The following is a 25,672-nucleotide window of genomic DNA, read 5'->3' on the forward strand; positions in this document are numbered from 1 at the left end:
AATAAATACAATGTACTTACTGTGTTTATAATGTATTTGAGAACACTTGTGGTGCTCTTGAGTTGGGATAGAGATTGGGTTATGGACAGGTTTGATGGTATGGGTAGGTTTAAGGGTGGGTTAAGGTGTAGGGAATGGTCAACAGTGTATTTACAAATGTAATTACAGAAGTTATTTACAGATGTAATTACAAACATGTATTTAATCAAGCATAAGTACACAGTAAATACATGTATTTACATAAAAAGAACATTGTAACTAATTATTAATTTCTGTGTAAGTACATATTAGTAAAGGCCACTTAATATAAAGTGGGACCATAAATGCTGTACATGTGTTGTTCATGATTAGTTCATGTTAGTAAATGCATTAACTAATGAACCTTATATTTTTTTTGTGTGTGCCACCCCAAGATTTGGTGTGGCCTCTTTTGGCCACCCCTAAGAAAATTTTCTAGGGGCCCCACTGATCATATGCTACGCTCAAAATTACACTCTGATGCAGATTACGTTAGAATCATATGCAAATTATAAAAATGTATTCTACTAATTGCAAATTACAGAAAAAAATAGCCCATTATCACCTGTTTTCTGTGTATTGTCACTAAAGACTTGCTGTGCCACTGCTTTGAATTCCAGGAAAACATTAATTTTCAGCAGAATGATGCGAATATTTCTGAGATATTGAAGATTCACTTCTTGAACCCCCTCCTTTACTCCATCTAGAATGGACTTGGCCACCACATTTGGATCCATTCCTTCTTGTCCTGTTAAGTTCACAAACATTAAATGTTTCACTTTTATTAAAAACAATTATTATCATGCATGCAAAGAAAAAATCTTAAAACTATATATATTTAAAATGTTTAAAATTCCATTTCTGAGTAAAACAGGAAATGGCAGTTGCATGAAGTGCAAATGAAACTACAGTACTGACCAGCACAGATAGCAGGAATGGCCACAGACTGGTACTGGCCGCTCTCACACTGAACCACTATTTCTTTTGCTAAGGTCTTGATGACGCTGGGGCTTCTCTCTCCACAAACATGCATGATGGTCTTACATGGGAAGCCTCCCGGTGGGGTCGTAAAGATCTGCCCACTTGCGACCTGAGCTGATAAAGGATGGTTTAAGATGAAAATATGAATCTGCATTTTCAGTTTTTTCAGACTCCTGTTACTTTTTTAGTCCACTGGATTAATACTTTTTGGCTATAATATGTCACAGTTTACTATAATTTGGTATCACCATTTACATAATATAGATATACTGTCCTGCACACACAAGTACATTTACATTTACATTTAGTCATTTAGCAGACGCTTTTATCCAAAGCGACTTACAAATGAGGACAAGGAAGCAATTTACACAACCAAGAGCAACAATGAATAAGTGCTATAAGCAAGTTTCAGGTCTGTAAAGTCTAAGAAGGGAAGTATTAGTAGTATTAGTATATATATATATATATTTTTTTTTTTTTTGGTACAGTTAGTGTGATATTCAGAGAGGCAATTGCAGATTAGGAAGTGTAGTGGAGACTAAATAGTTGGGTTTTTAGTAGTTTCTTGAAAGTAGCGAGTGACTCTGCTGTTCTGATGCAGTTAGGGAGTTCATTCCACCAACTGGGCAGATTGAGCATGAGCGCTCACGAAAGTGATTTCTTCCCTCTTTGGGATGGAACCACGAGGCGACGTTCATTCACAGAACGCAAGTTTCTGGAGGGCACATAGATCTGCAGAAGTGAGAGCAGATAAGATGGAGCAAGGCCAGAAGTCACTTTGTAGGCAAACATCAGAGCTTTGAATTTGATGCGAGCAGCAACTGGCAGCCAGTGCAAATGGACTAGCAGCGGAGTGACGTGCTCGTTTAGGTTCATTAAAGACCACTCGTGCTGCTGCATTCTGGAGCAGTTGAAGAGGCTTGATAGAGTTAGCTGGAAGCCCAGCTAGTAGAGAGTTGCAGTAATCCAGTTTGGAGAGAACAAGAGCTTGAACAAGGAGTTGAGCTGCATGTTCAGATAAGAAGGGTCGGATCTTTCTGATGTTATAGAGTGCGAATCTGCACGATCGAGCAGTTCTAGAAATGTGGTCAGAGAAGTTTAGTTGGTCATCAATCGTTATTCCAAGGCTTTTCACCATTTTGGATGCAGTAATGGTTGCCCCATCCATCTGGATTGAAAAGTTATGGTGTACAGTCGGGTTGACAGAAACTACAAGCATTTCCGTTTTTGCGAGGTTCAGTTGAAGATGATGATCTTTCATCCAGTGTGAAATATCCAACAGGCAGGCTGAGATGCGAGCTGGAACAGAGGGATCATCAGGATGAAAAGAGAGGTATAGCTGGGTGTCATCAGCATAGCAGTGGTAGGAGAATCCATGTCTCTGGATGACTGGTCCTAGAGATGACGTGTAGATGGAGAAGAGAAGTAGCCCAAGAACAGAGCCTTGAGGTACCCCAGTGTTTAGATGCTGTAGGTTGGACACCTCTCCCCTCCAAGACACCCTGAATGACCTGTCAGAGAGGTAAGATCTGAACCATTGTATAACAGTGCCCGCAACGCCCACTGACTCGAGCGTAGATAGCAGGATCTGGTGGTTGACAGTGTCAAAAGCAGCTGACAAGTCCAGCAAAATGAGGACTGATGATTTAGAGTCTGCTTTAGCCAGTCTGAGATCCTCCACGACCGAGAGCAGGGCAGTCTCAGTTGAGTGGCCTTTCTTAAAGCCGGATTGCTTGTTGTCCATGAGATTGTTTTGAGTAAGAAAGTCCAGCACTTGATTGAACACTACTTTCTCCAGAATCTTGGCCATGAATGGAAGCAGGGATACTGGTCTGTAGTTTTCAAGTAGCGTATGGTCCAGGTTGGGTTTCTTTAGCAGGGGGGTTACCCTAGCCTGCTTAAATGTAGTGGGGAATAGACCAGAGTCAAGAGATGTGTTAATTATGTGAGTCAGTGTTGGTATGACTGCAGGAGAGATGGCTTGCAAGAGATGAGAGGGAATGGGATCGAGTGGACAGGTGGTTGCATGGCTAGATAGCACGAGTTTGGACACCTCAGACTCAGAGAGCTGAGAAAAAGAGGTGAGTGTGTGTGGTGGTGTATCTTGCGTGTTTGTTGTAGGTGCAGCAAATTGAGCACTGATTTTTGCAGTTTTGGTGCAGAAGAATGTAGCAAAGTCATCAGTAGTAAGTGTGGAGGATGCGGGTGGAGGAGGAGGATAGAGGAGGGAGGAAAATGTTTTAAAAAGTAGGCGAGGATTAGTGGCATTGTTGATTTTCAGACGGTAATATGTCTGCTTTGCCGAAGTAACCTCAGCTGAGAAAGAGGACAGAAGAGTTTGGTATGTTAAGAGATGTGCAGGATTTTTAGTTTTCCGCCAAATTCTCTCCGCAGCCCGAAGTTTTGAGCGATGCTCACGGAGAGCATCCGAGAGCCAGGGTGCAGAAGGACTGGCACGGGCTGGCCTGGATGCAAGCGGACATAATCGGTCTAGACATGATGCTAGTGTGGAGCAGAGTGTATTAGTGGCACTGTTCGAATCAAGTGCAGTGAGTTTGTGAGATGGAGGAAGAGAGTCTGAAACAATGGTGGATAGGCTATTGGGTGAGAGAGATCGTAGGTTTCTGCGAAAGGTAACCAGTGTTGGAGTGTGTGTAGGCTCAGGAGTAATGTGGATGTTGAGAGACAGAAGGAAATGATCGGATATTTGTAAAATATATTTAAATATATATATATTTGGTGTTTTTTATAATTAAAAAGCAATAGCTGACAGAGTAAAACCTAATGGATTTAAGGACAGTGACAAAGTATAAAGATTTAAAGTGTAAATCTGGGGTATGAAATTTCTTCAGCCATTCTAAAATCCCATTGTCCAGCCTGTTGAATGAGTCTATTCACTGATCCATAAAACTTTGTGACAGAAGTTTGTGAATGTTTACAAAGGCTATTTATACTGCACTTGAATATACAGTAAAATTATACACTGTAAATATACTGGTGATATCCAATTATACATGAAATAAATTAAACACTATTTTTCTTAAAAGAGTCAATGGAGTTTACTTTTCTTACCACCTTTCAGCTGAGCGTGAACATGGGGACCTGCTTTTGTAAGGATATCCTTACACACTCCTGCAAAGGGCCACAAACAAACACTTATTTAGGGTCTAAACATATATAAAGATCTCACACAAAGCCCCATAACATTATCAATTCTGAGTGTGCCTCAGGGGTCCGTTCCTCGTACGTGGATTACTCAGTTAGCTGGATTTGGATATTGGCGATTTGACATGATCCAGGATCGTTTCGTTCTTCAAAACTGATCTGAGAATTGTTGTCATAGCAACAGTTCTGCTAGGTCAAACCTGATCGGGAGCAGGTTCAATTCATATAAACAGGATTAGATCGGCTCAGTTCAAGCAAAGATAATACAGAAAGTTTTTTTCTTACAGTAAAAGTTATATACACTTGGGAAAATGTTACTTATTTTTAAACTATATATATAAAGTTATAATTATTAATAAAATAAATTAAGTTATACATATTAATAAAACTTATGCAATCTGCACCATCGAAGATCGCTTTAGTACAATGGAGTTTTTTTTAAGCAATAATACATTTATGCAGTCATAAACATGCTTTGACAGTTAACATGACAGTGATCTGATGCTTCACAAAAGTTGCAGACGCCTTTATCAGTATCATAATGCTTTTGTAAACAACCAGTTATTAAAAAAATGATTAAAAAAACGGCTACTATAATCAAGAAAATCTTCTCTAAATGTGGAACTAAATACACTGATTTGCATTGACATACATGATGAATACTCTTGACACATGAAAGTGTAAAGCCTGCAGCTCACAACAAATGTGGAAGGTTATTGTGTGTCATATTTAACAAGCCGTTTCTGCTAATTTGATGTAATTTTGCTCACATGGATAATTGAATATTAATCAGATGATGTCATTACGCTGCTGTGCCGTCAGCCAATCGTTGCATTGCTGATCATGATTTCGAGGATCGATAGATCTGTCCTTCACAACACATGCAGCGATCTCAGATCGGTTTATCCAGACATTCTAATCTGATTTGCGAACTTGTTTGAAGAACCAAATTAGCGACAGATCAGTTATCGAGATGAAAAGATCCAGGATCTGCCAAATAATCTTTTAAGCGAGGTATGAAGAACGGACCCCTGGTGAGTGAGCTTGACAAACCATCTGTACATAACACACTTTTTTATCTATGACACTTTTAACTGAAACTAGTTTTGCACATTTGCACCAGACACTTTCTTAAAATCACTCTATTAAAAAAACAACAACATTGTGCATTTAACAAACCACTTGTAGAAACACTCTTCTCTCTCTCTCTCAAAATAAAAAAATAAAAAAATAAATAAACCTAACACTAGCACTTAATTCTCTGAGCACAAACAGCTCTTTGTAATTAGCACTGCTTGTATGAATTGCCTCTTCTTGTTGATGCTTTGGACAAAAGCGTCTGCTAAATGTAAATGTAAGATGTTTGGGCTATTAAATTAAGGTTTGCATGAGTACCGTTTGTCTGGAAGTCTTTAAAGTCTGTGGTGTTTACGATGGCATCAGTCGTCTCATTAGTGATGTCACCAAACACTAGATGAAGTTGGATCCCATTTACTGCCATGATGACCTCATCAAGGTCAGAGGTCAGTGAGAGAAACAGAGCTGTGGTGACAGAGGAAGATGTGGAGGCATAAAAACACATCTGTCATTTTTGCTGATTCATAAAGATTGTTGTGAAGATTTAAAATGCTGATAATGTTCATAATTTGTTAACTACTTTTTTTCATATTATTGCCTTTTATGTGCAATAGCTACTCAATTCTTTTATATTTTGCAATTTGTTGCTTCGATTACGACAGTCCAAACAGCAGTACTTAATAAACACAATTTATAATTGCTATTAAATCTCTTACCTTGTCCTTTTTTGTCCACCATTTTTTTACTGAAATTCCCAAGGACTGTCTCGAACATCTGAAAATTAGAGTTAGAAAAAAAAAAGAGTTAGAAAGTACCATTACACAATTACTAAAATTCATTGTATGAAGAGCGTGTAACACACTGATTGCTTACCTCTTCAGAATGGGAGTAATTAGGCATTATTGGGATATAGATGGTGTGCAGGAAAACAGTGGGCTGAGATAAAAATTTACAGATCTCCTGAGTAAGGATATTAACAGAATCTTTGACTGGTATGGACAACACTTCTCCAGGTCCAATAACCGGCAGTGCAACTGAACCAAAAGAATTCTGCTCACATAGTGTAAAAACACAGACAAGCGCACAGCGAAGTACCTATAACAAAAATATATATATATATCAAATCAATACTATAAAACACCCTCTGTTCAGGTTTTCTCCTCTTACTTTTTCAGTTAGTTTTTTCCCCTTTGGTGCACATTCAATGAAGAACACCTTTGAGCATCCCAACCCTGGTGTGGCATCCACTATGAGCACGTCTCCAGGTGTAAGAGTTCCACGACCCTTCACAGTGTTGAAGTTAGTTTGAAGCTGCTGTCCTGATTTTTTGAACAGAGATGATCCAATCAATGTTGAGGTCATATTAGCTTGGACCATTGGCACAACAAACACATCAGCCTGTATTCATGATGAAAAAGAAATCACAAATTAATTACGTTATTTTGTGTGGTTTTTAAAGAACAAATTACAGCGGTCCAGAAATTGGATCTTATTTTCGGTAAGACTGTCTGCAGTTTTCATTCTGACCATAGATTAGACAAAAGCGAAGGACTGAGCAAATATTTAATGGAAATAAACATAAGCACATTCTTAAAAAGTGTCTAGAATTTATTTAAAATTTACACTTGACATTGCAAATTGCTGTACACAATGTACATCCATCAACCAAGCAACTTTGGGTTTTTCTAAGTGGTAAGGGGTTATTAAGTATGTTAAAATATGGATCTTCTGAAATGGAGATAAATTTATCAGACATACCTTTTGTTGCTCAAGACTTCCAACCACAACTTTAATGTGTATTATATTCTCATAGTCAGGAGACTGATGGGTTGATGGAGCAGATGCTGAGCCTAGAATACTCAAGCTGGTTGAGTAACTGGGCACTTGATATCTTGGTTGCTCATCATTGATGGGCAGAATCCCAACCATATAAGAATTCTTCACTAATTTCAGTGTCTCTGCACCATCACCTAGAAAAAACTGTTGAACTCCAGGTCCTTTCACCTCAAATCTTTTAGTCACAAGACTGCAGAGATATGAATCAAGGGTTTCCTTTAAACTCTCAACTGCACAGTGAGGTCCTTTAAGGTGGATGCATGGGGAAGATGAACATGTTGGCTTTATTTTCACACTGTTCTTCTTGACACCAGCCATTGACATGATCTCAGAGAAATGCTTTGCCATCTCTGGGAATTGAAGCGCCAGACGGACTTCATGCATCTGATGGTTTCTTTTATATTCAAGTAACATGTTCTTCAGCTCATTAACTTCAGTAGTGAAGCCGACCAGTTGCACTTTGGCATCAGAGCTTGACTCATTCTGGTATTTAAGCTCCACTTTTACACTTTCACGATTGGCCTGCTTGACCGCTTTACTCAACTCTTCCTTTAGCGTAGTAAACGCTGATGACTTCTGAGTGTTTTCCAAATGTATAATCTCTAAGCTCAGGTCTCTCTTAATGACTCTGGCCGCTTCCTGAAGTGCTTCATCAGACAAACTCAACAGAAGCAGATCTGATCCTGAAGTCTCGAGCATTACTGGGCTGCAGAGGCTCTGCTGAAATCTTCTCTGGAAGTGTTTTATACCATCGCTTGAATCCAAGAAGTTCATAAGGGCATATTTTGATGGGATCTTCTTCTCTTGGATCCCTTGTGCCAACTTTGCAAGCTTCTCTTTTCCTTCTTGGACATCTTTCTCTGGACCCTTCAAAAGGATTACACCTGCTCGCTTTGGTGCAATCTGAAGTGCAGGTAAATCCGAGTTTATGCATGACTCAAACTGCTCTTTAATGAGGGCAAATCGTTTCTCTGAGATCTGACACTCTTCTTTGACCTGCTGTTTTTCCTGCAGGTCGCTTGTGAATTTCAAAATCTTGTCCACTTGATTTCGTTCTCCGACCACCACAGCCACACATGAGCCTTGTTCAAAATAGATTTTTAAGTCCTCATTTTGGAGGAAATGGTTTTCTTCTAGAATTGCGTATTTGTCTCTTTCAAACTCAAAGTGGATACTATTGTGAATCTTTAGGTTCTCAATCACTTGGTCCACACCAAGTTCCCATTCTTTTAGTGAAGAAGCATCTTCACCTGCTGGGTCCCTCAACACCACCAACTCTTCAGTCTCAATGTTGATCTCAAAGGTGCTAGAAAGAGCTGAGAGGAGTTTCTCCAATTCTGAATATGGCTTCTTACAGTCACTGAGGAATCGTAGAAGATATTGGTCCAGTTTAAATACCTTCTCCACACCTTTAGAGCTCGCAGATTTCTAAAAAAAAAAAAAAAAAAAAAAATTACATACATTATTAAATAAAACCACAACAGGTCAAAACCAGTGTGCCTTACACAAGTGAGTGAGCTTGACAAACCAACAGTAGAAAACACAATATTTAATCTTTCAAGAGTTCACACTTAGCTGATAATCAATAAAGCGTATTTGGCATGCTGTCCCGGGAGAGAGCCCTGAGCTCGTAATATCCTCGAGCCCGGGGCTCCCTCCCGTTAGAAGGACGAGAGGGGAATTCGAGGTCAGGTAGGTCTCGAGAACTCCCCTGCTTGTCACCGTGAGAAGTGTAAACTCAGGTTGTATTGGGTGATAATTTGTTTTAGTCGATTGGCTATGGTTTATGTTTTTGGACGGTGGGAGGAAACCGGGGAACCCGGGGAAAACCCACGCGAACACGGGGAGAACATGCAAACTCCACACAGAAACACCAACCGGCCCGATGGGTTGGACTGGCGGTGTTCTTGCTGTGAGGCAACAGTGCTAACCACTGGGCCACCGTGTCGCCCGATCAGAAAAAGTGGGAGGATGTATGGGTGGAAAGGGGGCGAGCTTCAAGACGAAGATAACTGGAGTGAAAAACTCGGGTTATTTATAATGCTTCCGTAATCATCTAATAGGGCTGATTACAGAGCAAACAAGGAGCCAGCCGTGTTGATTATAAGCATGTGATCCTCTCGAAATTAGTTTATGAATAAACCACACTTGTAATTTCACTTGCACGAATTTTGCACTTTTGCCCCAGACACATTTTATGATCATTCATTCATTCATTCATTTTCTTTTTCGGCTTAGTCTCTTTATTAATCCGAGGTCGCCACAATGGAATGAACCGCCAACTTATACAGCATATGTGTTTTTACGCAGCGACTGCCCTTCCAGCAACAACTCATCTCTAGGAAACATTCACACACACTCATTCACACTCATACACTACGGACAATTTAGCCTACCTAATTTATTCAAATTGCTAAATTGTCCATGGTGTATGAGTGTGAATGAGTGTGTATGGATGTTTCCCAGAGATGGGTTGCAGCTGGAAGGGCATCCACTGTGTAAAACATATGCTGTCTAAGTTGGCGGTTCATTCCGATGTGGCGAACTCAGACTAAGCCAAAAAGAAAATGAATGAATGAATGCCTGCTGCCGTTTTATCATGACAGTTACTTTGAGTCGCCCCTTCGGTTACAAATAATAGTATGTGAGCATGTTAAGCATGTCAACGGTGAGCATGTCAAGAAAAAAAGCCTTCACAACTCTCGGCTGTGCTCACGCATTCAGTGTTTTTAGTGTCCCCCATCATGTAATGTCGAGAGGGTGTCTTCATAAGGTAATGTAAACTGCACACACTTGATAATTTAATGTGCAAAGTCATAAGTTATCCTTAAAATAATCATGCTTAATCGGTCATTGATAAGGTCTATTGATTAAAGGCTTATCGACAATCAATCAATCATCAAATAATTGTAAACATCTCTATAACAGACCCATGCAATGATTATTGTAAAGCAAGTGATTTATAAGAACTTCTCAGGGTATTGTTTGCAAGAATGTAGGGAGTCAGCCTTTGTCTTGGCTTCAGGAAAAACAGGTTTTGCCCTCTTATATTAGCCGAAAACAAATTTAAACAGAGTTATAAGTCCAAGCTAAATATCAGTTTGTTTATGATTGTGATTCTCACCTGATTAGCAGATGCGTTTGATAGTTTTCTGCTTTTAGCATTATTGTCACACCTTACTGAAACACGGATGTCCTCTTTTTCAGGTGTGTTGATGACATGATCTCCTCGGGCTAGCACTGCTTCCTGGTCTGTGAATACAAAAATCATAAATTATCAAGATGATAAATATATTTCATTTTATTGTTTTTTTTTTAGTTTATCTAAGTGAGATGCAACTGTAAGTTTCCTAGTGAAAATATAAACAAGTAAATAAAGCATGCTTACCTTTTTTACTTGTAAAACTGATCTTGTAGATGTCTTTATCCACTTCGTAGATTTCACAGTCTCCTCTTCCAGATAGACGCCTTACATTAAAGTACCTTTTAATGTGTTTAAGTGCTGAATCAGAGAGATTACCGGCTTCAAAACACACATCGTACATGTAGTTCTCCATCTTTCAGCTGCTGTTTTGTGCTTTCGTGTGATTATAAACTGTAGGGGCTTTCATGCTTTCACTTTCGCTTTGGCTCATATTACAGACTGTGGTTTTAAACAGGACACTCCTCCAGCTTCCTCTTGATGCAGTTAGGCTTGAATGAGAGTCCCAGAAACTATTTACAGTGAAAAAATGCTGTCTGCAAAATTGTTGCAAACAATTTATATGTTTTGAATTTAAACAAACAAATTAAATATAGGAATGTTCAACTGAATTTGTTTGTTTAGATTCAGCCCAAATAAATTGTTTACAACTACTTAACTTAAAAGCATTAAGTAAATCCAGGAAATCATCTTTGAATCATTTTTTCAGTGTAAAGACAAAATTATTTTATTTCAGCCAAACTAAACGAAATAAGGCTTTCTTCCATAGTAAAACATAAAAGAAAATACTGTAAAAAATGCTCTGTTAAACATCACTTCGAAAAATAATAAAAAAATTTAAGGGAGGGCTAATAATTTTTTTGTGTTCAACTGTATTGCGCTTGCATTTCCTTGATTTACAATATTGATTACAAAACAAAATCAAGGAACAAGGAGTGAGGGGTAAATCTAAACTATAGATTGTTGTTAAATAAATGCTGCAATATTAAGAGACATTGGCCAACAAGTGAGCAGTGCTAGGAGGCTTTCATACAGCGATGTAAAACTAAAAGGAGAAAAAAAGTGCATGAAACACTGGTTGCAATCTTGGTTAAACCGAAGAGAAGTTACAATGCCATGAATGCAATATAAGCATTTTTTTCTGTGTTTTGAGCAAGTGATGGACAGATTAATCATCCTTCTGACCATACAACCTATGTCTACTGACACTTAAACAAAAATAATCATCTTTTCATGTCTATATTTGTTCCCTAAAAACTTCGATTTTTAACACACTGTTTTGCTCAATTGTGATTGTAAATTTTTTTTTCTAATAACATTATAACTTTATATACTTGATACAATAATGTGCTGCCATTGGTCTTTAACATGTTCATTCATTCATTCATTTTCTTTTTGGCTTAGTCCCTTTATTAATCTGGGGTCGCCACAGCAGAATGAACCGCCAACTTATCCGACACATTTTTACGCAGCGGATGCCCTACCAGCCGCAACCCATCTCTGGGAAACATACATACACTCTCATTCACACACACCTACTGCGCCACTTCTTCTCCCCCTTTAACATATTTGTTTGTACTTTTGGTCTGACTTTTTATACACAAACTCCAATCCACTTAAAAAAAAACCTGCTCCTTTATACAATATATGATACAATATATGGTTGCAGTACTTCAGCAATACAACTGAAAGTACTGAAACCTCATTTGGAAACCATTGCCCACCAAGCAGGAAAACTAGTAGTTGTTCTGCAGTTCTAATGTAGAAGTACTTCAGTTGTATCTCAGTAGCGGTACTGCATTATAGTTGTAGTACTTCAGTACCATTGCAGTACGAATATACGAAAATATACCCAATGCCTCATTCTTACATGTATCAAAATAAACTACACAATACAGAAGCTAAAATGAGTATAAAAATAAAATACTATATTTTGTGATTTAAAAATACTACAAAATACTTTTACAAGGGAGCATAAAATTTCTTCACAAACTTTCTATCGACAGGCCTATTTGATCAATCACAATTAAACTGACTTAGTGAAGAAAACATTAATTGAAAGCAACAGCATTTCTCAGAGCAAGTTTTGCTGCCAACTCATTCACCTCTGCTCCTGTACATGAATAGGTATTTATAAACTTTTGTTTATCTTCCACTTTACTATAAATTTTGTACAAAATTTCAAACATAAAGTCCTGTCTTGTAAAAAGAAAAGAAAATCACTATAAAAACCATCCAATGCACATAATGAGTTGGAACACATCTCTTCATTGTGTTTTTATCCTTTTCGTGGACAGTAAAATTGGCATCATCTCTTAACAGTCTCAATTTTTTAAAGGGTATATATATATATTTTTGGCTTAGTTCCTTATTTATGAGGGGTCGCCACATCAGAATGAGCTATTCCAGCTTGTGTTCTTATACAGCAATCGCCCTTCCAGCCACAACCAAGTACTGGTGAACACCCATAGACACTCATTCATACACACACTCATACACTATGGCCAATTTCATTCATTCATTCATTTTCTTTTCAGCTTAGTCCCATTAATAATCAGGGGACACCACAGCAGAATGAACCACCAACTTATCCAGCATACATTCTACATAGCGGATGCCCCGACACTAGGAAACACCCATAAACACTCATTTATACACATACACTACGGCGAATTTAGTGAATCAATTCCCCTATTGCACATGTGTTCATTGTTTTACTTAATGTAAAAACATGATATTTGAACTAACATTTTTAGTAATTTCCATAAATCATGTTTTTTTGCAACTGTACTCCAATGCGAAACTTAAAACATGATATCTCGAAAAAATATGTGTTTTTGCAAATAAACTTCATATACATCCTGCTGCTGCCTTGTAAAAGGAGTCTGGAGTTTTTGACCAGACTGTATAGACTGGAGTAATATTTAATATTTGTGTCTCATATACTGTATTGTACCACCTTGGCATTCATTAAAAGCACCCGGAGATCAGCTACTGTTATTTGAAACAACCAATGATGTATTATAGGAATCGCCACTGTAAGACTTATTTGTACGTTGCTTGTCTTATTTTCTTGGCAATCCATCTAAAACTACTATTATTTGCACAGTATACTCATTCTGCCAAATTGTTTTCAGTGCTTTTTTAACTGGTAGAGTCTCAGTTTACCCCCTTAGTGAACACCAGTACCCCACCTTTAGATGTGTTATTGAATGCATGAATTACCTAATTGAAAACAAATCAATCAACAAATGTCCAAAATTATTGATTTCATTGTTCTTCAAATATTTCCAAACATTTATTTAACAGAGCAAGGACATTTTTCACAGTATTTCCTATTACATTTTGCTTCTGGATAGAGACTTATTTCTTTTAACTTAGCTGAAATAAAAAAAAATGTAGAAATTGCTGAGGATTTTTCCCAATTACACACTCAATAAAAAATAATTTGAGGCTTTTTCAAACTACTTATGCAAAATGAGCTAAATAAACACCATATTCTTTATGGTTTTGAGAAAGCTTGATTGTTTTATGTTCAGTCCACAGCACTGTAAAAATGCTGGGTTCCACATAATTGCTTAATGTTGTCCAAAACAAATATAATTTTTAATAAATGTAAGTGGATTATACACAACACAATTAAGTTGTCTCCCAAAAATTTTAGGAATTGTGTTGTTTCAACATTTTAAATAAGTAGTTTAAACAAGTAGGTAGTGCTGTCGTGGCAAAAAGGTCACTGGTTTGAGCCTCTGCTGGATCAGTTGGCATTTCTGTGTGGAGTTTGCATGTTCTCCCCGTCTTGGTGTGGGTTTCCTCCGGGTGCCCCGGTTTCCCCCACAGTCCAAACAGATGAGCTATAGGTGAATTGGGTAAGCTAAATTGTCTGAAGTGTATCTGTGTGAATGAGTGTGTATGGGTGTTTCCCAGTGATGGGTTGCAGCTGGAAGGGCATCCACTGCATAAAACATATGCTGGATAATTTGGCGGTTCATTCTGCTGTGGCAACTACAGATTAATAAAGGGACTAAGCTGAAAAGAAAACAAATGAATGAATTGTTTTCCAATCACTGCTATGCTGCTGAAGACATTCAAGTCTACATCTCATGAGTAATAGCTGCATTTGAAGCACTGCTACACCAAGCTTTAAAACATAACATATATTTCACATCAGATTAGTGGTTTGGAGCATACATGATTTGAAGTCACATGATCTCAGTTAACGAGGCTGGTTTCATCATTACTGTTAAAAAATATATAGAAAATCTGATGGTTCTCCATTGGGTAGCGATATGTCTAATATGATAATATCCAGATGGATTATTATCACTCATCACTATCACTATTATCAATTATCTCTCATATCGTCCCCCAGTGGTGAATCACTGAACATGTCTAAGAGTTTTTACCTGATCTCATATCAGTTTGAAGAGGTTTAATAAGACAAAACTAAAAGGAATCATAGTTAATGGTCTTTTGTCCTTTTTCGGAGAGCCCACAATGAACGGAACAAACAATATAAGGCCTGATATTTTGAAAAAAGACATAATGCAGACCCTTAATATGTAGTGATATTAGATAACATGCTACAGTAAGTGCATTTATATCTTAAATTAAAGATTAAAGTGTGCTTGATAATGGCAATCTGTCACGGTTGTGGATTCATCTGCTCCTTATTTGAAGTGTCTGCGTTGTGTGACAGTTCATTATTATGATACGTGTTTCTGAGTATGTGTGCCTTTCTCTCTGTGTTTGTGTGGGTGTCGCGTGGCTGTCAGTGGGTGTTTGTTTTTCATGTCATCAGCTGAGTGGTCACATGCTCTTTGTTACCGGAACAATTCCGTAGCGCCGCTCAACTGATAATCAGCGCACTACAGGTGTAGCGCATTTTTGTGCCTATAAATGTTCAGCGTTCCTGTCTCACTTTGTCAGTTCGTTGTTTGCTCACGGTTCTTTGTGTTTTGTCAGGCTCCTCTCTTCGCTGGTGATGAGTGGTCTGGTTGTATTCCATGTTGCAGTCTGATGCTTCCTGTTTCTTTATGATGAATGTGTGATCCGCTCTGTTGATGAGTTACTTCTGAGACATCCCGGTTTCTTCTATGATGAATGTTTTATCTGCTCTGTTGATGAGTATTATGAACATTTGATCCGTGCTGCCGAACCAGACCACCACTATTATTATTCACCTGTTCAGTGTCTCCAGCCACTCACCATTTTCCTGTCTGTTTGTGAGAACAATATTAAAAGACTTTTTGTTTTGCTTGCAATTGGGTTCCTCATCTTTATGTGATATGACACAATCTTAATACACACTTTGAATGTTTGTTGCAATTTTGCAGTCAGGTTTCTGCAGCATGTGGTGTTTCAAGCTAATTGAGTAAAGAAACTGATTTAATAGTTAAAAAGATTTGAAAAACTTTGTTTCTCCCATCATTATTCCCATGGGTGTAGAATTAGCATGGACGGAGGGGACATGTCTCCACCAATTACTGAAATGTTACTACCAATAGTTTAATTGTCTTCAAAATATAGTATTGCCCCATCAACTTTTAACCTACACATCCACTAAATCAGGTTCGCTACTAGCTCATCGTAATACTATTAACCAAGGCAGTGCAATGAATTAAAATTTAGTTTTGATTTTGACCTCCATGATTATGAAAAACAATAATCGGGATAAAACTGTTAAATTGCGTCACACACCTCTCTAAATCTCTCTACATTCACACCTCCTCAAGGCCTGACTGCAGTAAAATCATGTGAATTGACATTTGCAGCATGGGACGGGATTCTTATTTGTAATATTAAGTGTTTGTTTTACAGTATTATGTACTTTATTTATGTTTTTAAAGGCTCAAAACAGAATTTGTGCTATTCAGTGCATGTGCTCTAGGCATGTATATCCACACCAATGTCAAGAGCGAATCTACACCCTTGCCTTTAACTTAAATGTTAAGACAGAAGTGCTTGTGGTTTCAGCGAAACCAGCATTTCATCACTACTTCTCCATTTTTGCAAGTCACATTACGCACAGCTGTTGCCAGGACAGCCTAGATTAAGTTGTAATCGATAAAACTGTGAACTTTGCAGATCACAATGTTAGATCAGCATAGACCTGCACAACACTTTAGGGTAACACTTTAGATTACGTAACAATTTACACCATTTACTGCTGGTTTATTACCTGCCTAAAAAGATATTAACTGTTTATTAACACTTATAAGGTATGAGTTTACTTTACATTCCTAATCCTACCCAACACCCAAACCCGACTACTATCTTTCTAACTATTAATAAGAAGCTAATTAGCAGTTTACTGAGCTAAAAGTCCTGGTTGATAGTTTAATTCTGTGAACTTTATATCATTATAATAATGTGTGGCTGAAAATCTTATAAAAATGTTGCACATATGCTGTGAAAGACTTATGTTAAAGTTTTAAAACATGCTTCATGATACTCAGTCCAGAAATATGGGCACCATTATATACTCACCAATGGAGGCTGTATGTCATCTGGTGGTAATGTTTAGTATTACCTCCAAATAAAATACTACACTGTAAAATCCAAAAAGTTAAGGCAACTCAAGTCTACTTCCTGCTTTGCTACTGTTCGGACGTCTTTGCCCACTGCTCCGCTCTTAGCACTCTTGCTTTTATATCTTATACCCTAATTTTAACTTGAGCCTATCAGCACAGTGCTCAAGCAACACGGCTTGAAGATCAGCATCGATTCTACAAACTTTCTGGAATATAGCTTTACTAACAAGAGGGAAATTACCGTCTAAACAATCCTCCCGCTACCAGCTGCTTACATTCCGGAGACGGGAAGACACGGCTGTGAAAATGCCTCTGGATCGGATTAATTCAGATTCTCACTGCTGTACAAACTGCCACAAACTTCTACAAAAGATTGCAGTTCTTGAAACAAAGTTGCTTGCGATCCGACCAGAACTTTAGCTTCATTGTGGATTCTCTCAGCACACAGCCGGTGAGTCCCATAAATCTGTTCCTGCTACTGTTTTGAGCACAGAAAAACAGAAAAGAATTTTTGAAAATGAGCATTGGCATAAACAAGGTGCGAGACCAAAGGGTACTCGTGGGGTCAGATCATACGCTGCCGCATTAGCGTCTTCTACCCCAAATACAGCTCGGACTCAAATACAGCTTCAGAACAGATATGAAGTTTTGAGTAATATGGGTGAAGAATCCCCAAATGCAGTCAGACAGAGATCGCATGATTCAGCAACTAATTCTGCATGGAACAGAGGCTCAAGGCCGACTAGACAGCGGCATTCTGCTCCGATTACACCTGAGATAAGAACACTAGTCGTAGGAGATTCAATAATCAAGAATTTCAGGAGCAAATCTACTATGACATACTGCTTTCCTCATGCAACAGTTTCTGATGTAAACAAAGAACTTCTGAAAAAGCACAAGACTGCAAAACGGATTATCATCCATGTGGGGAAGAATGATATTCGGAAGGAACAGTCAGAACTGCTCAAGAGAGATTTCTGTGAGCTCTTGGAAACAGCTGAAAGATTGAAGGTTCAGCCGTTCATAAGTGGACCACTCCCTGCAAGAGGGACAAATATGTTTTCACGGCTTCTTGGTCTAAATGTATGGCTACAGAAAACATATAACAAGAAAGGACTGAATTTCATCGACAACTTCAATCTCTTCTGGAACCAAAGACAACTGTTTACATCAGACGGCCTTCATCCAAACAAACTTGGTGCAAAGGTGCTAAAGGACAATATTTTTTTCTCCCTCAATCATCCATCAGCTGTGTATGCCACTGAACTACACACACACCTAGCAAATGTCCGGATGACCACAGGACCTCAAATCAGCTCCTGAGTGGACTTGTGGCTGACAAATCACCCAAGGACAGTGATAATGCCACGCAGCCAAAACACCCAATGTTGATAGAGACACTATCAGTTGCGCTCTGCTCAACACAGGCAGACTGTGACGCATCAGAACAGCATCAAGTCTCGTCACTCAAAAATGATCCTCAGGAAAACATATTTCTGCAGACAGAATCTCCAGATGCACAGCCTCTGTCACCGGACACGTTCTCATTGTCACAATGTTCACCACTCTTGGGTTTTTCAAAAAAGATGGAGGAACTGGTGTATGCTGGAACTAAACTTTCACACTCCATTGCCGCAAGCCCCCAGTTACCAACCAAAAAGCGGCCTGCTCCACAACCACCTATGAGCCCACCTGGAAGAGCCCTCCGATCACACCGCCAGGGCCCAAACAACAACGCCCCATCTTCAGCTGGTGAACACAAGAGCTCTCTGTGATGTGTGTCGGAGACCTGCTTAGATAACAGTGTCTTTATCAAATGTTTTCAGAACAAGCAGGAACCCAGTGTGTCTGTAGCTTTCTCTACGCAGATATGTGTTGTGTTAAGTGACAGAAAACCAAAGACTTCATCAGGCCGTATAGCAAATCATTCAAATCTGGTGTCTATTAAATGTAGATCTGAGACTACTATAGAAAAAACAGCTAAAACTGTTAAGTTAAAATTGCCTTGATTTTATGCTTTTAAATGAAACTTGGCTGGATGACAGTTGTAGCGCAGCAGTTCTGAATGAAGCAGCTCCTTTAAACTTTGACTTTTTGAGTGTTTACAGAGTTAATAGGAGAGGTGGAGGCATCGCTGCCCTGTTTAAAGATGTGTATGAATGTAAACAAGTGTCATTTGGTGACTATTTGTCTTTTGAATATCTGAGTATAGCACTAAAAGGTGCTCCACGCATCTTACTGATCATTATCTACAGACCTCCAAAATATTCTCCAGCTTTTATTGAGGATTTTACAGAGCTGTTATCAATAGTAACCTCTGAATTTGATTATTTTAGTATTGCTGGGGATTTTAATATTCACATTGATAATCCAGAAATCAATGCTGTAAAAGAACTGATGACTGTTTTTAACACTTTTGATCTGACTCAGCATGTTCAAGGACCCACACACAATCGTGGACACACTCTTGATCTACTTATAACTAAGGGTTTACACATTTCATCGACTGTTGTTAAGGATGTGGCACTATCTGATCATTTCTGTATCTTTTTTGATATATTGATCACTCCAGCTATTAAAGACAGATCTGTCTCTGTCAGAAAGAGATGCATAAATGAGAACACCAGTGAGCAGTTTATGAAGGCCATATCACTAGCACCAAGTATATCTGCAGATTCTGTTGATGCTCTCCTTAATTTGTTCAATTCTAAAATTGAGAATGTCATAAATGACATTGCTCCTGTTAAAGTCAAGAAGATGACTGGCAGGCAAAAGGGATCTTGGACAAGGTCACCTAGAGTACAAATGATGAAAAGACAGTGCAGAAAAGCTGAGCGTATGTGGAGAAAGACGAAACTAGTAGTCTATTATAATATCTGTAAAGACAGTCTTCATGCCTTTAATATGGAACTAAACACTGCTAGACAGACTTTCTTTTCAAGCCTTATAAACAGCAACTTAAATAATGCTCGCACACTCTTTGCAACGATAGAGAGACTCACAAACCCCCCCAATCGGATTCCAAGTGAGCTCCTCTCTGAAAGCAAATGTAATGAGTTTGCTCATTTCTTCACTGATAAGATCAATAATATCAGAAAGGCAATCAGCTCATCCAATCAGCCAAGTTGTGTCGATTTCAAACAAGCTCAACCACAACTTAAGAAATCAGACATTATGTCTGATTTCATGGCAATTAACGGCAAAATCTTAGAAGAGACTGTGCAAGTTATGAAAACATCAATCTGCAGTCTTGACACGCTCCCCACATCATTCTTCAAAACGGTGTTTACCTGTTTAGAAATGGATCTTCTAAAAGTGGTAAATGCTTCACTTCTCTCAGGGATTTTTCCAACCTCACTTAAAACTGCAGTTGTTAAACCCCTCTGGAAGAAGAGCAACCTGGATAACACCCTATTGAGCAATTACAGGCCAATCTCAAATCTCCCTTTCATTGGCAAAATCATTGAAAAAGTTGTTTTTAACCAGGTTAACAAGTTCTTAAACTTCAGGGGGTGTTTAGACAATTTTCAATCGGGGTTCAGAGCACATCACAGTACAGAGAGCGCTCTTATAAAGATAATCAATGATATACGCCTAAATACAGATTCAGGTAAAATAACAGTGCTGGTATAGTTGGATCTCAGTGCTGCATTTGACACTGTCGATCACAGCATACTTCTGGATAGGCTGGAAAACTGGGTTGGGCTGTCTGGCACGGTCCTCAAATGGTTTAGATCTTACCTTGAAGGTAGAGGTTACCATGTCAGTATAGGTGACCATAGGTCGAGGTGGACACCCATGACGTGTGGAGTCCCACAAGGCTCGATTCTGGCACCTCTCCTGTTCAACCTTTACATGCTCCCTCTAATCCAAATAATGAGAAAGAACCAAATCTCCTACTACAGCTATGCTGATGACACTCAGGCCCCGTTTACACTAGTGCGTTTTAGTTTGAAAACGCATAAGTTTTGCTACGGTTACGCCATCCGTCCACACTACGCCGGAGTTCTCGAGCGCCGAAAACGGAGCTTTTTGAAAACGCTGGAGGGGCCGTTTTCATTCTAAAACGCTGCTGCTCCGTCTCAGTGTGGATGGGGAAAGACGGAGACATCTGAAAACGGAGGCGGGGCTGCAAACGTTCGCCTCTCTGATTGGGGCTTTTCCTCAATATTAAGTAGCCCACACAGTTCAGTCTCGCATCCTCTTCTTGTAAGTTAAGATTTCGCAAGTTTGATCAAGGCTGCAGTCTCCCCCTTCTCAGTTTGATATGGAAAACATACCGAGGACACGGGTAAATCTTCAAAGGGAACAGTGTACTTTATAACTTCATTCACATCACCTTGGCTACGTTGTTTCACTTTCTCAACAATAAAATGTAAACATGATTTAAGGAACTGCCTATTTTCATTTTAATATTAGCAACTAAACAGACAGCAGAAATGTTAAGGCGTCGTGCTGCATATATGAGCGTCATCTTCACTGTGTGGATATTTATAACAAAACGGAGCCGATAACAACTGCCTCCTTTCAATTTCAGTGAAAATACGAAATACACCCTCTCTTTTGCTGAATATTAGTTTTAATAATCGATAATTATAAAAGTATAACAATACAATAAGTTTATACATTATAGGAAATAAAGGCAAGCGATCAGTCAATGTACCTGGATTAAACATTAACTTATCTTTGCGCTTAACCAAAACATGTTACCCGTGAACAAGTAACTTAATAGATTCCAATGACCAAAGTCAGGGAATTGGCCTATGTCGTTAGATAAAGACAACATCATGAATGGAATATCACGTTCAGCAAATGGTGCTGAATAGTGAGATTAGATCCAGCGGGAGATGCGTGATGAGCAGTCCGACAAGCAGAGCTCTCATCTGGGTAGAAATGCTGGAGCGCTTGCCCGAGAGTGTGTGTGTGATCACGTGATGTGCGTTTTCAGCGTTTTGGTGTGGACGGAGAGCTGTTCAGAAACGCTGGGTAAAACGCGAGTGTGGACGCGGATCGTTTTCATTCTACAACGCCGTTTTAAAACTAAAACGCACTAGTGTAAACGGGGCCTCAGATCTACCTAGCCTTACTGCCTAATGACTACAGCCCCATTGACACCCTCTGCCAATGCATTGATGAAATGAGCAATTGGATGTGCCAAAACTTTCTTCAGTTAAACAAAGAGAAAACTGAAATGATTGTGTTTGGAAACAAAGATGAGGTTCTCAAGGTAAATGCGTACCTTGGCACTAAAGGTCAAACGACAAAAAATAAGGTCAAGAATCGTGTTGTGACTCTGGAGTCAGATCTGAGTTTCAACAGTCATGTCAAAGCAGTCAGTAAATCAGCATACTATCATCTCAAAAACATAGCAAGAATCAGATGCTTTGTTTCTAGTGAAGACTTAGAGAAACTTGTTCATGCTTTTATCAGCAGCAGGGTGGATTACTGTAATGGACTCCTCACTGGCCTTCCCAAAAAGACAGTCAGACACTTGCAGCTCATCCAGAATGCTGCAGCCAGAATTCTGACCAGAAGCAGGAAATCAGAGCACATCACACCTGTCCTCAGGTCTCTACACTGGCTGCCAGTTACATTCAGAATAGATTTTAAAGTATTACTACTGGTCTATAAATCACTAAATGGCCTAGGACCTGAATACATTACAGATATGCTCACTGAATACAAACCTAACAGATCACTCAGATCATTAGGATCATATAAACTAGAAGTTCCAAGAGTTCAGTCAAAGCAGGGTGAATCGGCTTTTAGCCACTATGCCCCTCGCTGCTGGAATCAGCTTCCAGAAATGATCAGATGTGCTCCAACATTAGGAACATTCAAATCAAGACTGAAAACACATCTGTTTAGCTGTGCCTTTACTGAATGAGCACTGTGGTGCGTCCGACAGATCGCACTATTATGTTTTTCTCTTCTTCTTCATTCTTTTATATCACATTTTACCTGTTTTTATGTTTTGTTTTGTTTTTACGCATTTTTATTATTTGTTTTTATTTTTATTTTACTTGTTTCTTTTATTCTTGTTTATGTAAAGCACTTTGAATTGCCATTGTGTATGAAATGTGCTATACAAATAAACTTGCCTTGCCTTATATATATATATATATATATATATATATATATATATATATATATATATATATATATATATACACATATACATATATACATATATACATACACACACACACACACACACACACACACACACACATATATATATATATATATATTCCAAAAAACAAACAATTTCTCTAATTAATCTAGTCGGCTGCAACGCTTGGCTGGCGAAGTCAACATTACCCCCACCTTTAAAGTCATTCCATTAAACCCCGATTTCTGTCATCTCCTGTGACTTCTGCCATTAATCGGAGATCACAATTCTACAGTCCGTTTAATATGAAAAATCTGAAAATATGATGTGTGCAACCAATTTATTTAAAAATAAAATCAAAATATATCATTTTTGAATACTAAATCCCCTTTATTTTTTTAAGTAAGTCATACAATGTGTCATTTAACATGTTTTCTTGTAATTTTTTTACAATAAAACCAAAATCAAGTGTAGTAGTGCGACAGGATATTTGTTTGATTTTTGTAAACCAATAAGGCTTTGTGCGAGTCATTATTTAAAACACCCATTCCTTAAATGACTTTTGAAGTCATTATTTAAAATGCGTCAGTCAAAGGGCTAAAAAGGAACTAAGTAACTACGTTGCAGACACAGGGCGACAACATGAGGTCATATTGACATTGTACCCCGCAGTCGTGGGATGTTGAATTTTGTTTGGAAATAAAAATCGGGTTTGATGTCAGTACCTAGGGTCAGGCCGAAGTCAATATCCAACCTAAAATCAACCAAATATCAACACCTAATCATGTTACACCTTGACGTTGTGTGCACGTTACATCAGATTTTTGTCACTTTCCAACACAACCTAAAATCAATTAAATAGCAATGTAATTTGACATCATTATTGGACGGCAAAATAACGTTGTCCTTAGAGGCTGGAAAGACATCAAATTTTGTTCACCTGATGTCATGACCTAAATCTAACCTAATATTAACGTCTAATATTAACGTCTTAGGTTTGCCTGCTGGGTAATTGAGTTACTTTTCTAAAAAAATGACTTAAGATTGTAATAAATTCCTTTCAAAAGTTACTTTAACCAACACTGATAAAAGATATCTAACTCAATATAGTGTAACTAAATCTAGATCTTTGAGTAAATGTGATATTTAAAACTAAACGGAAGTACACATGTACACTACCTGACTAAAGTCTTGTCGTGAATCTAATGTAAGAGCAGCAAATAATAACTTGACTTCTAGTAATCATTTGGAAAAGTGGCAGAAGGTGGATTTCTCTGATGAATCATCTGTTGAGCTGCATCCCAATCATCACAAACACAGCAGAAGACCTACTGGGACCAGCATGAACCCAAGATTCCCACAGAAATCAGTTAAGTTTCGTTAAGGAAAAGTCATGGTTTGGGGTTACATTCAGTATGGGGGCGTGCGAGAGATCTGCAGAGTGGATGGCAACATCAACAGCCTGAGGTATCAAGACATTTCTGCTGCCCATTACATTACAAACCACAGGAGAGGGCAAATTCTCCAGCAGGATAGTGCTCCTCCTTATACTTCAGCCTCATCATCAAAGCTCCTGAAAGCAAAGAAGGACAAGGTGCTCCAGGATTGGCCAACCCAGTCACCAGACATGAACATTATTAAGCATGTCATGAACATGAACATTATTAAGCATGTCTAGGGAAAGATGGAGAAGGTGTTGAAGATGAATCCAAAGACTCTTGATGAACTCTGGGGGTCCTGCTTTCTTTGCCATTCCAGATGACTTTATTAATCAGTGATTAGAGTCATGTCAGAGATGTGTGGATGCAGTCCTCCAAGCTCATGATGGAGTCAGACACAATATTCATTCTGTTTCCACTGCAGCAGTATAGACCTACTTCTGTTCAGAGACGAGACTTTTGTCTAAGCAAAGTCAGACCTTACTGTCCTAATTAGATAATTAAAAATCAAGACATATTTTATTTTCCTAAAATAAGTGTAATCTAGAGGCTTTTGCCTTTCATAAGCCACTTCTCATACCAAATGATCAACTAGAAGTTGTTATTTGTTGCTGCTAATACCTGGATTGCGACAAGACTTTTGTCAGGTAGTGTGAATCATCCAGTGATTGTTGTTGAAGTTCACTTGAATGTGATGAGGTAGTCTGGATAAGCCTGGCAGTCGTGAAAAACCACAAACATTGTGGGATTCTGCGTGTTATCTACCACACTGTCATAGAACTGGTCTGGAGCAACACGGACAGGGGGCGTCTTCATGTTCCCAAGACCCTGAGCATAATGACCCGTAAGCACACGAGCCACAAACATCAGCTGAGTCCCGTCTGCTGCAGGAACTGCATAGGTCGTCTGAGCAGAGTAGCTGGCGTTCACTGCAAAGTACGTCCCATGACCGAAGACAGTGGCTGAGGAGGAATATATGCACACATATTGTCAGTATCAGTCACTCAGTATCAGACTCTGGCTTCACAATACATCACCACATGCTTACAAATGCACAACACTAAAACCACCATACATGAATAAAATAAAGTTAAATAAATCAAAATAAATAAATAAATAAACAGTATATTCTTCGGCATTGATATTCATTTTTAACAGAACTGAATCAGTTTCAGTAATCAGAATCAGTAATCTAACCTGACCTGAATGGGTTTCACTATCTGAAAATCTTAATCTATGATAAGCTGCTTTAACACAATCTACATTCTTAAAAGCTCTATATTAAAGATGACTTGACTGAACAAATTAC

At 38.5% G+C, this 25,672-nt stretch overlaps 2 protein-coding genes across 4 annotated transcripts in view; both read right to left on the minus strand.

Moving 5' to 3' along the window:
- LOC101886695 (protein mono-ADP-ribosyltransferase PARP14) overlaps positions 1 to 15,297 on the minus strand; it is a 35,740-nt gene extending 20,443 nt beyond the window's left edge. For 2 of the 3 annotated variants that reach the window (XR_015495062.1, XM_087260156.1), the window contains exons 1-10: positions 10,466 to 11,043; positions 10,202 to 10,329; positions 7,000 to 8,505; positions 6,409 to 6,639; positions 6,115 to 6,336; positions 5,958 to 6,015; positions 5,560 to 5,706; positions 4,072 to 4,131; positions 937 to 1,113; positions 584 to 766 (exon numbers count right to left, since the gene is read on the minus strand). Coding sequence is in view for 2 of the 3 variants with exons in the window: in XM_087260156.1 (XP_087116282.1) it covers positions 584 to 766; positions 937 to 1,113; positions 4,072 to 4,131; positions 5,560 to 5,706; positions 5,958 to 6,015; positions 6,115 to 6,336; positions 6,409 to 6,639; positions 7,000 to 8,505; positions 10,202 to 10,329; positions 10,466 to 10,634 (2,881 nt within the window). In the remaining variant the exon portion in view is untranslated. Of the gene's footprint in view, positions 1 to 583; positions 767 to 936; positions 1,114 to 4,071; positions 4,132 to 5,559; positions 5,707 to 5,957; positions 6,016 to 6,114; positions 6,337 to 6,408; positions 6,640 to 6,999; positions 8,506 to 10,201; positions 10,330 to 10,465 lie in introns of all 3 variants that reach the window. The other variant, XM_087260155.1, reaches the window with a different exon arrangement.
- Positions 15,298 to 23,293: 7,996 nt separating this feature from the next.
- parp142.2 (poly(ADP-ribose) polymerase family member 14-related sequence 2.2) overlaps positions 23,294 to 25,672 on the minus strand; it is a 34,162-nt gene continuing 31,783 nt past the window's right edge. Inside the window, exon 15 of the mRNA XM_087260158.1 lies at positions 23,294 to 25,325. Within this exon, the coding sequence (XP_087116284.1) occupies positions 25,045 to 25,325 (281 nt within the window). The 3' untranslated portion in view covers positions 23,294 to 25,044. The remainder of the gene's footprint in view (positions 25,326 to 25,672) is intronic.

Source organism: Danio rerio, chromosome 7 (genome assembly GCF_052040795.2).
Source record: "Danio rerio strain M-AB ecotype USA chromosome 7, GRCz13ab, whole genome shotgun sequence".
Classification (NCBI taxonomy): domain Eukaryota; kingdom Metazoa; phylum Chordata; class Actinopteri; order Cypriniformes; family Danionidae; genus Danio; species Danio rerio.